This window comes from Schistocerca americana, chromosome X (assembly GCF_021461395.2).
Source record: "Schistocerca americana isolate TAMUIC-IGC-003095 chromosome X, iqSchAmer2.1, whole genome shotgun sequence".
NCBI lineage: Eukaryota > Metazoa > Arthropoda > Insecta > Orthoptera > Acrididae > Schistocerca > Schistocerca americana.
This window is the reverse complement of record NC_060130.1, coordinates 609,704,583-609,720,658: the sequence shown is the minus strand read 5'-3', so window position 1 is coordinate 609,720,658 and position 16,076 is coordinate 609,704,583. Positions and strand designations below refer to the sequence as shown.

Below are 16,076 nucleotides of genomic sequence, written 5' to 3'. Positions count from 1 at the left end.
AAGACACTACACTTAAAAATTGTTTTTTTTAATTTTTTTATTTTTTAAGGCCTGACAGGTTTTAAACAGAAATTCATGCATGCAATACAGGGAATTGTCAAGGAGAAATGATTTTATGTTAGAGTTAAAGCTTCTCCATTGACCAAGATGCAAAGGAATTAAAGATTAGCTGCCAGTGGGCGTTGACTTACAACAATGGGGCAAGTTGGAAGATTTGTGCTGGACTGGCATTAGGGCCCTACTAATGTAGCATGACAGCAGAATAGACAGTTAGAATTAGTCATTGTACTAAACTGTAACCCATATGTGAACAGCACACTGTTCCTGGATCCATTCATAGATTTTTGAGCCACACTGAGCATTTACATGAAGGAACTGCAACCAGTGGGTTGCTGAGCACACAGAGCAACTTTTCTAAGCTGAAAATGAACAGTTGCAGGCACAACAAGTAAACTTGTACAGGTATGTCAACTATGTCACATGTTTATATATTACCAACCAAGCTAAGTTCACACAGTGTCACCACAGACCATGTTTTACATAGCTGTAAAATATTCCTTAATTTATGGAGATGAGTGTAGCTTTGCCAATAGAGACAACCATACCACAGTTATACATGGAGATGTATCAGCATCTCTGGAGCAGCTGATATCTGTATATGTATAATTTGACATAGCCACCATATCAGCTGCATTGACTTGGCCACTGATAAATGTATTACTAAACTTACTTTTTTATTGTAAGATTTTCTTGGCACCATATGAGGAAACCCGGCTGGTCCTTTGCTGCTTTGGTTAAAGCATCACCGTGCAAGCACAAAATGTGCAAACATTGGAGCATATAATACAAAATATTTGGTTCCTCTGTATTTGGAAGTTCCTGCAAGAATTCATGTTATACTTGGTTATAAAGCTACATTCATTTTTCATCACAATGAAAATAGAAGACTGTGTTTCAGAACAAAATATTATCACAAGTATGTACATGACACTTTTTGGACAGAGTACTGATCATCTTTTAATACATTTGTTTTCAACTATGTATTTTAATTATCTACATCTCCATGACTACTCTGCAATTCACACTTAAGTGCTTGGCAGAGGATTCGTAGAACCACTTTCACAGTATTTCTCAACTTTCCACTCTTGAACAACACACGGGAAAGTGAAGATCTAAATCCCTCCATGCAAGCTCTGATTTTCCTTATTTTATCATGAAGGACATTTCTCTCTATGTAAATGGAAGTAAAAAATTTATTTTTGCATTTGAAAGAGTACATAGCTGATTGAAATTATGGGAGAAGATCTCACTTCAATGAAAAACACCTTTGTTTTAATTATTGGCACATAAATTTGCATTTAATATCTGTGACATCCCTATTTCATGATAATACAGAAGGAGCTACTATTCTTTGAAGTTTTTCAACGTCCTCCATCAATCATATATGGTGAGAACTCCATATCGCGCAGAAGTACTCCAGTAGAAAATGGACTAACATAGTTAAAAAGTAGTATTTTTAGAAGAGCTGTTGCATGTTCTTAGTGTTCTGACAATAAAATGTAGTCTTTGGTTCACCTTTCCACAACATTTTGTATGTGATGATTCCAGTTTCAGTTGTTAGTAATTATAATGTCTGTGTATTAACTTAAACTGAAAGCCTTTAAATTTGTATGATTTATCATGTAACCAAAATTCAAAAGATTTTTAAATGTGGTACTCATGTGGAGAACATCACACTTCTCATAGTTGTTTCTTGTCACATCTTACAGATTTCTTGCCTAAATCATTCTGTAATTTGTTCTGATCTTCTGATGACTTAACAAGATGGTTAATGAAAGCAACATATATAGACAATCTAAGAGAGCTGCTCAGATTCTTTCCTAAATCATTTATATTGATTAGGAACAGCAGGGAGTCTATAACACTTCCTTGGTGGATAATAAACATACAAATATTGCAGACTGATGTAGTGCATTATATTTCTTTAGCACTCATTTGAAGTATCCATTAAGTTAATCGGAAGTATATAACAAGGTGACCAGTACTCTGCCTGGGAAGTATAATGTAGAAACATGCATAACTGTAGAACAAACACATTCAGAAAAATATATATAGATAGCCATAGAAGCATTTGAAAGTTGCACTGATTTTATAGTATATGTTGAACATCATAACAAAATTTCATTCACACAATCTGTACAGCCAAAGTCATCAGCTCCTTTATAATTTTCCATTTTTTTTTATCACAAAGAAAGCTCATGTGCCACAATCAAGGTTGTTGACTAAACAGATTAGATAAAAGTGAGGAATAAATAATCAGCATTGCTGACTTATGTTTCTGTCAATCTTTAGTGTAGTACCTTTTCCAACTTTTAAAGTTAAGTCTTCCCCTATGAAGCTGATATATTGGGCAGGTAGATTTCCCCTGGGTGACTTCAATGTAGATCCCTTCTGTCAATCAAATTTTTATCATAGGAAGGATTTACCATCCTAATTCTTGCTGTAAATGGTCCAGCTATGATAAACAAACTAACTTGTTTTATCTGTAACTGTCACTGACCCATACTAAAGCAGCCATGATCCAAGGAAATACTTATAATGCAAGTCATTGATAAAGCCTGCATCTAACAACAGTTCATATCAAGAACAAACTAAATATTAGCTTAACTGTAGTCTAAAAAATTTCTCATTAACATTTAAATTTCACTAATAAGGGAAGCATACACCTAAGAGGTCACCAATTTTTGCATGACTTTAGTACATATTTAAATGAAACAAATTCTGAGCCATTAGGATGTACTTCACAAGTATTTTCAAGAAATAAAGGGTTATACTTTTACAATCCTATTTAAGACTATACAAATTCACCATCGATCAGCAGTGTTAGGGCCAATTGGCAAAGTTGGTGGACTAGAACTATACACATAATGCATTCCAACCATATTTTGAACAAACTTGAGTCAAAGATCCCTAGACAAAAGCCAACAAGCAATAACTTAGATTAGGTTTACAAATAATATACATTTTCAAAGTGAATACATGACTACATGCTGGCCATTTATATAACTGAATTTTTTAATCCTATTCCATGACAGAAACTGATATATTAAGTATGAGCAGTTATCAAGTAGAAATTATTTCAATGTGTTTTTGAAACTTTCATAATGTGTCAGTACCTTTCATTTGTAAGAGTGGTGGTCAAATAGTTTTATGAGTGCATACCTTCCTCTTTTGTGTGCAAGATTTAGGCCAAATTGTGAATTTTATATTTATAAATGCTATTGTTAATTTTGAAATTTTGCCAGATTATTCACAACAAAATCAAGTAACTGTATTATGAGGCTGTTATAATATGCATAATTTTTTTTAAACAGTTGCCTATATTAAGTCTGAGGAAAGATATTAGATATTATCTTTTCAGTATATTTCCGTGCAATGAATACCTAGTGCCTATATGTGGAATTGTGTCAGAAAGTTACTCCATATGACATAAATGAATGGGAGTATAGAGAGTAAGTTAATTTTCTAATGCTTTCATCACCAAACTCAGTAAATTCTTAAAGAGAAAATGTGGGTGACCTTGAGCATTTGTGCTTATGTGTAATAAGTGATTTTCGATTCAGTTTCTGACAAATATGCACACCCAGAAATTTTGAACAATCAATTTTATGTCTTTCTTATTACCCATGCTGTACCATTACTGGTGTTCTTCACCTCTACAGAATTGAATGAACTGTGTTTGAACTGATAGATTTGTTACCAAGAACCTATGAGCAAACTTTTGCATATTTCTTGTATTGCTCTTACTGTTGCAGCTATGTTAAGCTTGATTATGATGATTGCATTATCAGCAAAGAGTGATGTTTATGCTCATCAGTGTCAAATGGGAGATTATGTATACAGAGCAGACACAGGAGTAGTACCAGTTTTGAACCTGTGGAATGCTAGTTGTAAACTACTCATTTTACTTTTGTAAAAGGTAACTGCTAACTAATAATCTTCACCATCTAACATTTCTATTTCTGTTTTTGCATGATGCTCAGACAAAGTGCATAAACTGAATTCCCACTTCCTCATTCATTTAAGTAAATACTATGATTATTAACATTGTTTCCCAAGCCTTAATATTTTAGTACATGATACTAAATGCACTATCCAATTTCCCTATTCTTACAGTATTTGAAATTTAAATTATTTTAATCTCTTCCTGAACTGCCCACCTGAATGGAGAAGTTCACCTAAAAGAAGAGGAATTTTCACACCTGTAATTGCAGGAAATTAATCACATGTGATTGTAGGCCACCCTAATTCTCTCAACAGACAAATAAGGGCTGCTGAATTGTCTTGAAGTACAGCTCTGGGTAAACAAAGGTCCCTTCTGATTGAAATTATTGATATGAGACTGTTTTGTCTGCAAGTGTGAGTACATCATGCATTCCTGTTAGTCATTCACATCTCATCTTGTATTTGTCTTCTGAGCCTTTGTCAGCTTTCTGCTGCACCCTCTATACTATATTTCAGAATTCTGAAATTCTGAAATCAAATTCATGAGTGTCCTCATTCACCACTGAAGATGACACAATCCAGAATACCTTGAATTTGTTTAGCAACATATTGTTTACAAAGTTGGAGTAAGAACACCAGATGAACACATGGATGCCTGTTGACATGCTTACTGGGAAATTCTACCCATCTCTGTCATGAAGTTGGAACCTTACATCATTTGGTATTAAATAAGGTGTAATCTGAGGTTCAGCAACTTCATTTCAGCTTTATCAAATCTTCATCAGAACTACATGACTATTTCACAATGGTTTCTTTTACTTGTTTATTAAAATTTGATGGGATTTGGCATCTTCATAGGTACACATAATAACATTCAGCGAACACAGAAAAAAAAAAAAATTAATAAAAACTTGACAATCTATGAAACCACAATATAAAAGTTACATTGAAAACAAAAACAACAATAACTGTAAGAAACAAACAATAAAAAAATTCTTAGTTTTATATGTCTTAATAATGAACAAAGGAAGGGAAATGTGTTGACCATGTCTGTTAGTAGGAATTTCCCTAGGATGTGCCTCTTTGGGAAAAGTACTGGATGGCCAATTCAGTGGATCTTCTGGATGATTTGTTTAGGTCTTTGCATCAATATCAAATGTTCACTGATATTTAAAATTACTTCTAATGTTATTTTATTAATCAGATCTTATTTTAAATAGTGCTTGCAGGATATTTTATGTGATGTTAACATTCATTTCCTATTTATTTGGAAGCAGTATAATGCCATATTTGACATTTCATTCTGTATGCCTGTCAATTGGAGAAAAGGTATCAATTACATTGGGGTCACCAGTGGTAAACTCCTATGTTGCCAAAAATAATTAATATAAATATGCATTCCTGAGTGTTGTAAATACACAGATGAGCCAAAACATTATGTTGACAGGTAATAAAAATACAGGAATGGAGTAGACATGAATGGGTCATCATGCTAGTGATGATACAGGCTGTTAATGGGGAAATCCACTGACATGAGACTTTGACAAACAGCAGATTGTTATGCCTCAGCACCTGGCAATGAGCATCTTTGAAATGACACAGTTAGTCAGCTGTTTGTGTGCTACTGTCACTAGCATCTGTGGAGAGTGGTTGAAGCACAATGAAAACACAAAATGGGGAGGGTAGAGGCTTGCCTGCCATGTAAATAAGGAAAGGCAGTAATCTCTGATAGATATGATGACAAAGTACAATGCTTGTGCAGGCACAAGTGTTTCAGAATATGCCATTCAGAGTACATTTTTGAATGTGGCTCAGCAATGAATGACCCCTATATGTTTCCATATTGACACAATGACACTGTCAGTTACAATTGCATTGGACATGAGATCATCAAGATTGTACCATGAATAAATGGAAATGTGTTGCCCAGTCAGATGAATCATGTTTCTTATTACACCAAGTCTGTGATCAAATCCAGCTACACTGTAGCCCAGGTGGATGGTTGCTCAAATCTGGTGGGGGCAGTGTTATGCTATGGGGATACTGATACGGGCTTCTATGGGATCTGTGGTAGTAACTGAAAGCACCATTACAGCTCTGGACTATGTGAATGCTATTGTGAACCACCCAAACCCAGTCATGCTTGATGTCTTCCCCAACAGTGACGACATCCTCTAACAGAATATCTGTCCATGTTGCAAGTCTAGAATGCACTTGCTCTGTATCCACAAACCACCATCCCATAATTTATGGGAACTGCACAGTGTGTGCATAGACAACTGATCCCACATACTTCCAGATACCCAAAAAGAGCTTGTGAAACCCCTTGCCATGCTGAACTGCTGCTGTACTAGATCCCTAAATTGGACCAACATATCATAAACCACATGATCATAATGTTTTCACTCACCAGTGTATGAGCCCTGCCCAAGAGCAGCTTGGCAAGATTGCGCATGATGGCTCCCTTGACTATTTAGAAATGAGTCCTGACTCTAAAATGAAATTAGTAGATGAGGTTATGCAGTACATGGAAAGAAACTTCTAAGCAAATGCAAGACAACCCATAATCACTTTAGAATATATACACTGAGCAGCGAGAACATTATTACCACCTACCTAATAGCTGGTGTGTCCACCTATGGCATGGATAACAGCAGCAATGCATTGTGCCAAGGAGGCAATGAGACCTTGTTAGTTCACTGGAGGGATTTGGCACCACATCTGCGCACACAAGTCACCTAACACCCTTAAATTCTGTTGAGAGGGGCAATTAGCTCACATCCCAGATGTGTTCGATTAGGTTTTGGTCTGGCAAGTGGGGGGCCAGCATATCAATTGCAGCCTGCCATTATCTTCCTCGAACCACTCCATCTCACACCTGGTCTTGTGACGTGGAACATTATCGTGTTGAAAAATGCTGCTACTGTCAGGAAATACGTTCACCATGAAGGGATGTATGTGGTCTGAAAATAGTGTACAATACTTCTTGACTGTCATCGGGCCCTCCACAAGCTCCACTGGTCCCATGGATGCCCACATGTATGTTCCCCAGAGAATAGTGGAGCTGCCACCTGCTTGTCCCCATTCTGCAGTAGATGAAGAAGGTATTGGCATTCATAAGATCATGCAATGCTCTGATACTGTACCAATGTCCAGTACTGATGGTCATATGTCAATTTCAGTCATAGTTGTCACTGTAAAAGTATTAACATTGGCACATGCATGGGTCAATGGCTGCCGAGCCCCATTGTTAGGAATGTTCAGACACACTTGTCCTCTGCCCACCATTAAAGTCTTCCCTGTTTGACCAGTATGCTCAGCCTATGATGTCTGACATCTGTAATGAGGAGTGGCTGCCCAACCCCACAACATCTGGATGTGGTTTCACTCTGGTTTGAAGGCACCCATCACAGCACTTCTAGAACCCCTGAGAAATCATGTTAGCCTCTGAGCCATTGCAATTTACCCTCAGGCAAACTCTGATAGACTGCACACCTTCCCCACTCTGCACACAAACAGCACACTGTCTGTGTGTCTGACTAGCAGTCATTGCTCACCAGGTGACGTTGCTATCATCTCGATGGCTATATGTCAATAGTAGGTCATCGGTCATAATGTTCTGGTTTATCAGTCAGTCTATAAGCAAGTTTCAGAGTGGGGCCCAGTATAGAGTTATAGAGTTGACTTTGAAGGCTCTTAATATAATTTATAATTTGAAATACAGTGAAAACATTTAATTTTCAATGGCATTTAAATGTCACCCATTCAAAGACATGGACTATTAGAACAAGAAGTTAACACAAAACTAATACTCAACAGTACACTGGAAATTTGAGTAAATTAAAATATTAGTTTTTGCTCTGCCAAAAGATTTAAAAAATGACAAAAAGGTACGACCAAACTTTCAGGAAACATTCCTCACACACAAAGAAAGAAAATATGTTATGTGGACATGTGTCCGGAAACGCTTAATTTCCATTTTAGAGCTCTCTTCAAATCACATTAATCATGGAATGGAAACACACAGCAACAGAACATACCAGTGTGACTTCAACCACTTTGTTACAGGAAATGTTCAAAATGTCCTCCGTTAGCGAGGATACATGCATCCACCGTCGGTCGCATGGAATCCCTGATGCGCTGATGCAGCCCTGGAGAATGGCGTATTGTATCACAGCCGTCCACAATACGAGCACGAAGAGTCTCTACATTTGGCACCGGGGTTGCGTAGACAAGAGCTTTCAAATGCCCCCATAAATGAAAGTCAAGAGGGTTGAGGTCAGGAGAGCATGGAGGCCATGGAATTCGTCCGCCTCTACCAATCCATCGGTCACCGAATCTGTTGTTGAGAAGCGTACGAAAACTTCGACTGAAATGTGCAGGAGCTCCATCATGCATGAACCACATGTTGTGTTGTATTTGTAAAGGCACATGTTCTAGCAGCACAGGTAGAGTATCCCGTATGAAATCATGATAACGTGCTCCATTGAGCGTAGGTGGAAGAACATGGAGCCCAATCAAGACATCACCAACAATGCCTGCCCAAACGTTCACAGAAAAACTGTGTTGATGAAGTGGTTGCACAATTGTGTGCGGATTCTCATCAGCCCTGATGTGGTTGCACAATTGTGTGCGGATTCTCGTCAGCCCACGCATGTTGATTGCGAAAATTTACAATTTGATCACGTTGGAATGAAGCCATACTGACGAAATTAAAATGAGCTCTAACATGGAAATTAAGCATTTCCGGATACAGGTCCACATAACATATTTTCTTGATTTGTGTGTGAGGAATGTGTCCTGAAAGTTTAGCTGTACCTTTTTGCAACACCCTGTATATATATATATATAAAAATCAGTGTCAAACCTAATATGTTTCACGATCAGGTACTTTTCCTAGTTTAAACTGGATCCTGCACTCTTGCATATCCAAGTGTATATGCTCACACATTTCAGTCCTATTTATATCATCTGATAACAGAATATATTACAGCACATCAACTGGCATATCAGTCATATTTATTATTTTGGAAAGTACTGGTAGACTGCGGTTATGTTAGGAGTAAAGGTGACCACTCATCAAATAGTGAATTTAGCTTCCAGAATCAATCCTTTCTTGAGCTAGAGTACAAACCCACTGTCTCTACACCTTCCACACAACAGTTTCCCCCCACTCTGCCCTATCATCACATTCCAATTCACATGTGCACATCACCTTCATCATGCACAGCTCCCCTCTGGCATCAACACCTGTGCATCATGTGCCTAGCCCATACAGATGCCAGCCCTCCCTCCTGCATACCTAGCCAGAAATCTGGCTAGCCCCTCTCAACCACCAGCTATCCACTCCCAATCACTTTGCCTTTCTCCTGCCTCTCTTTCCCTCTATCTATCCCATCTGACATAACGCCTATCCCATCCCCCCAACCTGCCAAACAACAGTCATGGCATTGGACGTCTAGGTAGGAGCACAGGTGTGTTTGTGTGTGTGTGTGTGTGTGTGTGTGTGTGTGTGTGTGTGTGTGTGCACTCTACCTTGAAAAAGGAATGATTTTGAAAGATAGCACATTTTATTCTTTCTCTTTTATGTGTGCCTGTCGATGATTCCATGCTGTTTGGTGAGTGGTCTCCCTCACGTCTAAAATTAAATATATTCTTTTGACATTATTAAACATTCCTGAAGCAAAAGTTATTACTTTCATCTCTAATAAATGGCACAGAATAAAGAAAAATAAACATTATGTACTTTAACTCAAAGAGAATTTGTTAACACTTGAATCTGCAACTTTAGAAATACATCCTGTAAAACTTGGATAATTTAAGATTGCTAGTCTATTTTGTTCAGCTGTACAGCAAAGAATTCAAGAAATGTTCTATAAAATTACCATGATGATTGTGCTTCTTGTACAAACTCTTCCCGCATATCCCTCCACCTGAAGAATATACCGCCTTTCTAATATTACAATTTATATTCATGGACTTAGTAGCAGTCTTATTATTTCAGACGAGTTAGTGGACAGTAGCAGTCTTATTATCTCAGACAAGTTAGTGGACTTGGTTCCAACAGAAATTACAACATGGTCACATGTTCTTCTGGTTGTACAGGATTTTATATCTTTTCTCTGAACTTTAATTGCCTTTCCAAATCTCTTCTTGGTTTCCTATAGACCTTGCTCAATGTACAGAGTAAATAACAATGGGGACAGGCTAAAGTCCTGTCTCACTCACTTCTCAACTACTACTTCCCTTTCATATCCTTCAACCCTTATAACTGAAGTCTGGTTTTTGTACAAGTTGCAGATAACCTTTCACTTTATGTATTTTATCCCTCCTACCTTCAAAATTTCAAAGAGTTTAGTCAAGTCAACACTTTAACAAGCTTCCTCTGAATCTCCAAGTTCTTCTATATATTCTTTCCAGCTTTCAGCCTTCACACTTTTTCTCGGTACTGGATTGCCATCTAAGCTCTTGATATCCCTATAGCTGCTTCTCTTCTGTCCAAAGATTGAGATGTAGCAAGGTGCGGTAGCCCCACTTGCTACAATTCTCTCCTTAAATACATTATGTTATTTTCTGTTTTACATTTTACATTTAGAGCATCTACAAAAGTTACTTAAAATATTCAATTTTCTATTGAAGCAGCAACCATCTAAACTTTATTACTCACTGTGTACCTTCTTACTTGCTGATAACAGTACAACCATTATTTTATACAGAAAATTTCTCTTTAAAGAAATATTAGTTATCAGCTATAGGTACAAACCACATAAACATGAAATTTCAGTGAGCAAGTGCGTTCTGAGTTCATGTAAAACAGCTAAATTGTCAACATTTATTTATTTATTTACTTTTTTTGTGTGTAGGCCATCAAACTGATGTCTTTTGCAGATGTCATACACAGGTTGAGTAGATTACTATACATGGCACTAACATACAGTAGTGGTACACACATTTGTCTTACTATTCTAATTATATTATGTGTTACAAGAGAGGGCAAGTAGCTTAGAATTCACTGAGTGAATGCTTTTAACTTCTTTTGAAACTGCTTTGGTACACAAGTTTCCAAAGCTTGTGGCAGCTTGTTGAAGCATATCTGCTCATTAATATATGGACTATTGTCAGCTATTTCTAATTTTGTCCTCTGTCTGAAGTATTTCCCTTACTTCTAGTATCATAATTATGTGTATCACTGCACTTATTTGGTTTGTTTTTACTATTCAGAAAATGTATAATAAGTTAATACAAATACCAGGAATATACTGTTAGACATTTATGTGTACAAAGGTTTCATGACAGGACTCTCCTGACTTTGGTCCATGTATTAACCTAATGGCTCTTTTCCGTAACACTAATATTCTGTTCAGGTGCAGGTCTGTCACACAACCCCCACAGTTCAATACCATAATTAAGAAATGGATAAATTGTTACATAGTTAACAGTTTTTTGTGTTTGGACTGGCACTATTTTTGCCAACTGGCTCATAAGATACAAGCTACTGCGGATTTTCTCTCACACAGAAGTAATATGGTTTACCCAACAAAGATTTTTGTCCAGATAGACACCATGAAATTTAATGTTATTGGTTTCTACTGATGTAACACCACAAATATTGTTTATTTCAGCCTCATGATAACCAGTTGTTTTAAATGTTAGTAGCTGGGATTTACTGACATTGGTGTTTAGACCCTGATGTAGAAAATAAGTGGTTATTTCTGCCACACTCTTAGTTGTAACTGAGTGTAATGTCTCCAAGTCTTTTTCATAAAATAAGAGGTATATGTCATCAGCATAGGTTACTAGATATGAGTTGAATGGTTGTGTCAAGTCACTGATATAAACCAAGAAGAGAAAGGGACCAAGGATCGATCTCTGCAGTACTCCCTGGATTACTCTATATATAGAAGATTGGAAATCTATTACCTTCTTATCCATTTTAGATAAAATTTTAGTACATTGTTTGCAATTTGTCAAGTATATGGTCAGTAACTGCATAGATGAGTCTTTGATGTTGCAAGCCTTCAGTTTCTCAATGAGCAACCAATGGTTGACTGGGTCAAAGGCTTTGGAAAGATCTAAGAATATGCCGAATGTCTTTATACCTTGGTCTAGGAGAGTGTACACTTTACAGAGAAATTCAGCAACTGCAGTAGTTGTGCACCAATCTTTCCTGAAGCGATGCTGTGTTTTTTTAGACATTTGTTCTTTGTAAAAAGAGCAGAGAGCTGAGAAAAGATAACCATTTCAAAATCCTTGCTAAAGGTAGCGATCAAAAATATGAATTTTTTAACTACAACGTTCGATGTGTCATCCATCCTGCTGATAACTTGCTCTTTAATATGAGGATTATCTTTCTTATATCATTTTCTTTAACTTCATTACATTCAAAACTCACTGCTTGAGGGGTGTGCTTTGGTATTTCTTGGCAGATTTCTAAAGTGTGTGTTGAATTTCCTGTTCTAGATATGAAATGTTTGGGAAAAAGGTTACATAATGCTTTGGGTTCTTTTATAATATTACCATCCTGTATAATGCATAAGGGTTTACTGTCCCTAGTTGTTGAGATTTTTTGATACTTATTGATCAGTTTCCACAACATCTTGCTTACATTTGTAGATTAAGAGATTTCATTACTGTGGACTTGTCTTCTAAGGTTTGAAAGTTCTGCTTTAAAGGTTTTCTTAGTTTTGTTATATTTTTGTTTTTTAAATTTACAGTACTGTTAATTTGTACAGCACATCCAGGTCATGAATATCTTACCTGAGCTTAACAAGGGTGGATGGAAGTCTGTGTTTGTTATTTCTTTCACTCTGACAGTGTATTGGTCTTGTCTGCATGTCTTTAATGGGACAACAGGAATCAAAGTGTCTCAATAGGATGTTACAAAACTCATCCCATTTGTTATCTGATCCTTCCACATCATAGATTTGATCACACTTCTCCTCAGCTAGTTTAATTTTCAGAGAGTTCATGTTACTATTGCTCATAACTCGTTTTGTTTCAAATGTTTTTGGTATTATTTTAGGAGCTGTTTTTCTATATTCTATCTGTTGTGCAGAGTGGTCTGAGTAATGGAAGTCTGTTACTAAGCTTAGCAGTGTCTTCAGCAATTTTGTTAATTATTGCATAATCTTTCCTGGTAGAACTAGAATCTGAGACTTTGGTATCCATAGTAACTATATTTCTAAGATTGCATGAAGTTAATAAAGTTTCATGTTAGCAATGCTGTCAGAGTTTGCATCAATGTTAAGTAACGTAATTGGGACAAGTTTTCCTAATTATGGTATTGATGCTGTTGAGAAAATGGATTACATCTGCACAAGATGATCTGTATATTTGTATTACTTTGTGTTTTACAATATTGACTCCATCTCTTTTAGATGAATTGCAATACCACTTACTTCTAATATCCCCTCTTCACTGTACTGCTCAATAAATGCAAGTTTCTTACATGTAATATGTTCTCTCACAAAGATTGCCACACCTCCATCCTTATGCTGTTTCCTATAATAACTGTTTACCAGTAGATGACCATCTAGTTCATAACAGTTTATTTCATTACATTTTAGACCACATTCAGTAAACATCTTTGTCACACTTATTTCATTAACATTATACAGTTAGTTACTATGTGTAAGTTAGTCGATTTGTTTTGAATAATCACAATGTATTTATCAATGTGATTCAGTACAGTAGCTGTGATTGTTAAAGCTGGGGCTGAACAATAAAACTGTGCAGTAATTATATAACCAAATGAAATTCCATGTTATTTTCCCAAAAAAACTTGATGATTTAAATGTAGAGCAAATTTGTTATCACTTTGTTAAACAATCATAATGTAGATGAAGTGCTCACTTATGACCTGTATAAATGCTTGAATACAAGTTGATTATCATAATATTACTTGTGTTAATAAATATGAGAAGATCTCAAGTTTTTTATGTGGTGTTGAGTTTGCTGTTTAACAACTTGTCATCAAATCAAATAATCCCAGGAGGACAGAAAAAAAGACTGCAAGACTTCTGAGATAAAATCCTGGTCAGTGATATTCCAAGGTCTGTTCAGTATTTCACTAGGTAGGCTCTATCTTTTCGTAGTTATTATTGCTTCTATAGCTTAGCATGAACTCTAGTCATACCCAATAAGCCACTTTTACACTTTCTGTCAATCTCACTTTTATATGTATCTATTTTCATTCGCCTACTTCATTTGGTGCATTTTGTTTTTTTCCTTTTATGAATTAAATTCTACATCATCTACATTATGCATGGATTACTAATGGGCATTTTCATTTTACCTATTTGCCCCTCTGCTGCCTTGATTATTTAAACTCACAGAGGTACCCATTCATCTTCAATTGTATTCTTTTTCTCTGTTTCCATCAATTATTGCCCAATGCTCACTGTGAAACTCTAAATAACCTGTGGTCCATTCTGTTTAAACAGGTCTCATCCCTTTAGTTTCCTAATTTTCTGAAATGTCTTCAGTTTTAATCTGCAGTTCATAACACATAAATCATAGAGCCTACATCTACCCATGGAATTCTTTTGCAGTTTAAAATTTCATTTCAAAATCTTTGTTTTATCATCCTATAACCTGTCTGAAACCTTCAAGTGCCTCTAGGTCTCTTGCATATATGCACCCTGCTTGTGTGATTCTTAAATCAAGTGTTCGCAATGCCACTCAATTGTTGTTGTTGTTGTTGTTGTTGTTGTTGTGGTCTTCAGTCCAGAGACTGGTTTGATGCAGCTCTCCATGCTACTCTATCCTGTGCAAGAGTCTTCATCTCCAAATAACTACTGCAACCTACAGCCTTCTGAATCTGCCTAGCGTATTCATCTCTTGGTTTCCCTCTACAATTTTTACCCTCCATGCTTCTCTCCAGTACTAAACTGGTGACCCCTTGGTGAATTAGAATGTGTCCTATCAACCAATCCCTTCTTCTAGTCAAGTTGTGCCACAAATTCCTGTTCTCTCCAATTCTATTCAGTACCTCCTCATTAGTTACATGACCTATGCATCTAATCTTCAGCATTCTTCTGTAGCACCACATTTTGAAAGCTTATATCCTCTTCTTGTCTAAACTGTTTATTGTCCATGTTTCACTTCCATATGTGGCTACACTCCATATAAATACTTTCAGAAAAGACTTTCTGACACTTAAATCTACACTCAGTGTTAACAAATTTCTCTTCTTCAGAAACACTTTCCTTGCCATAGTCTGCATTTTATATCCTTTCTACTCTGAATATTGTCAGTTATTTTGCTCCCCAAATAGCAAAACTCATCTATAACTTTAAGTGTCTCATTTCCTAATCTAATTCCCACAGCATCACCTGATTTAATTCTACTACATTCCATTATCCTCGTTTTGCTTTTGTTGATGTTCATCTTAAGACACTGTCCATCCCATTCAGCTGCCCTTCCAGGTCCTTTGCTGCCTCTGACAGAATTACAAAGTCGTCAGCAAATCTCAAAGTTTTTATTTCTTCTCCGTGGATTTTAATGCCTACTCCACATTTTTCTTTTGTTTCCTTTGCTGCTTGCTCAATATGCAGATTGAATAACATTGAGGATAGGCTACAGCCCTGTCTCACTCCCTTCTGAACCACTGCATCCCTTTCATGCCCCTTGACTTTTATGACTGCCATCTGGTTTCTATAAAAATTGTAAATCACCTCTTGCTCTCTGTATTTTATCCCTTCCACCTTCAGAATTTGAAAGAGAGTATTCCAGTCAACATTGCCAAAAGCTTTCTCTAAGACTACAAATGCTAGAAATGAAGGTTTTCCTTTCCTTAGCCTGTCTTCTAAGATAAGCCATAGGATCAGTATTGCCTCATGTGTTCCAACATTTCTACGGAATCCAAACTGATTCTTCCTGAGGTCACCTCTACCAGTTTTTCCATTTTTCTGTAAAGAAATTGTGTTACTGTTTTGCAACTGTGACTTATTAAACTGACATTTCAATAATTTTCACATCTGTCAATACCTGCTTTCATTGGGATTGGAATTATTACATTTTTCTTGAAGTCTGAGGGTTTTCGCGTGTCTCATACATCTGGTTCACAAGAT

The 16,076-nt window shown here is 36.5% G+C and overlaps 1 protein-coding gene across 1 annotated transcript in view; it reads right to left on the bottom strand.

Moving 5' to 3' along the window:
* LOC124554918 (protein unc-79 homolog) overlaps positions 1–16,076 on the bottom strand; it is an 859,177-nt gene that overhangs the window by 542,516 nt on the left and 300,585 nt on the right. The window contains exon 19 of the mRNA XM_047128608.1: positions 731–879. Coding sequence (XP_046984564.1) covers positions 731–879 — 149 coding nt within the window. The remainder of the gene's footprint in view (positions 1–730; positions 880–16,076) is intronic.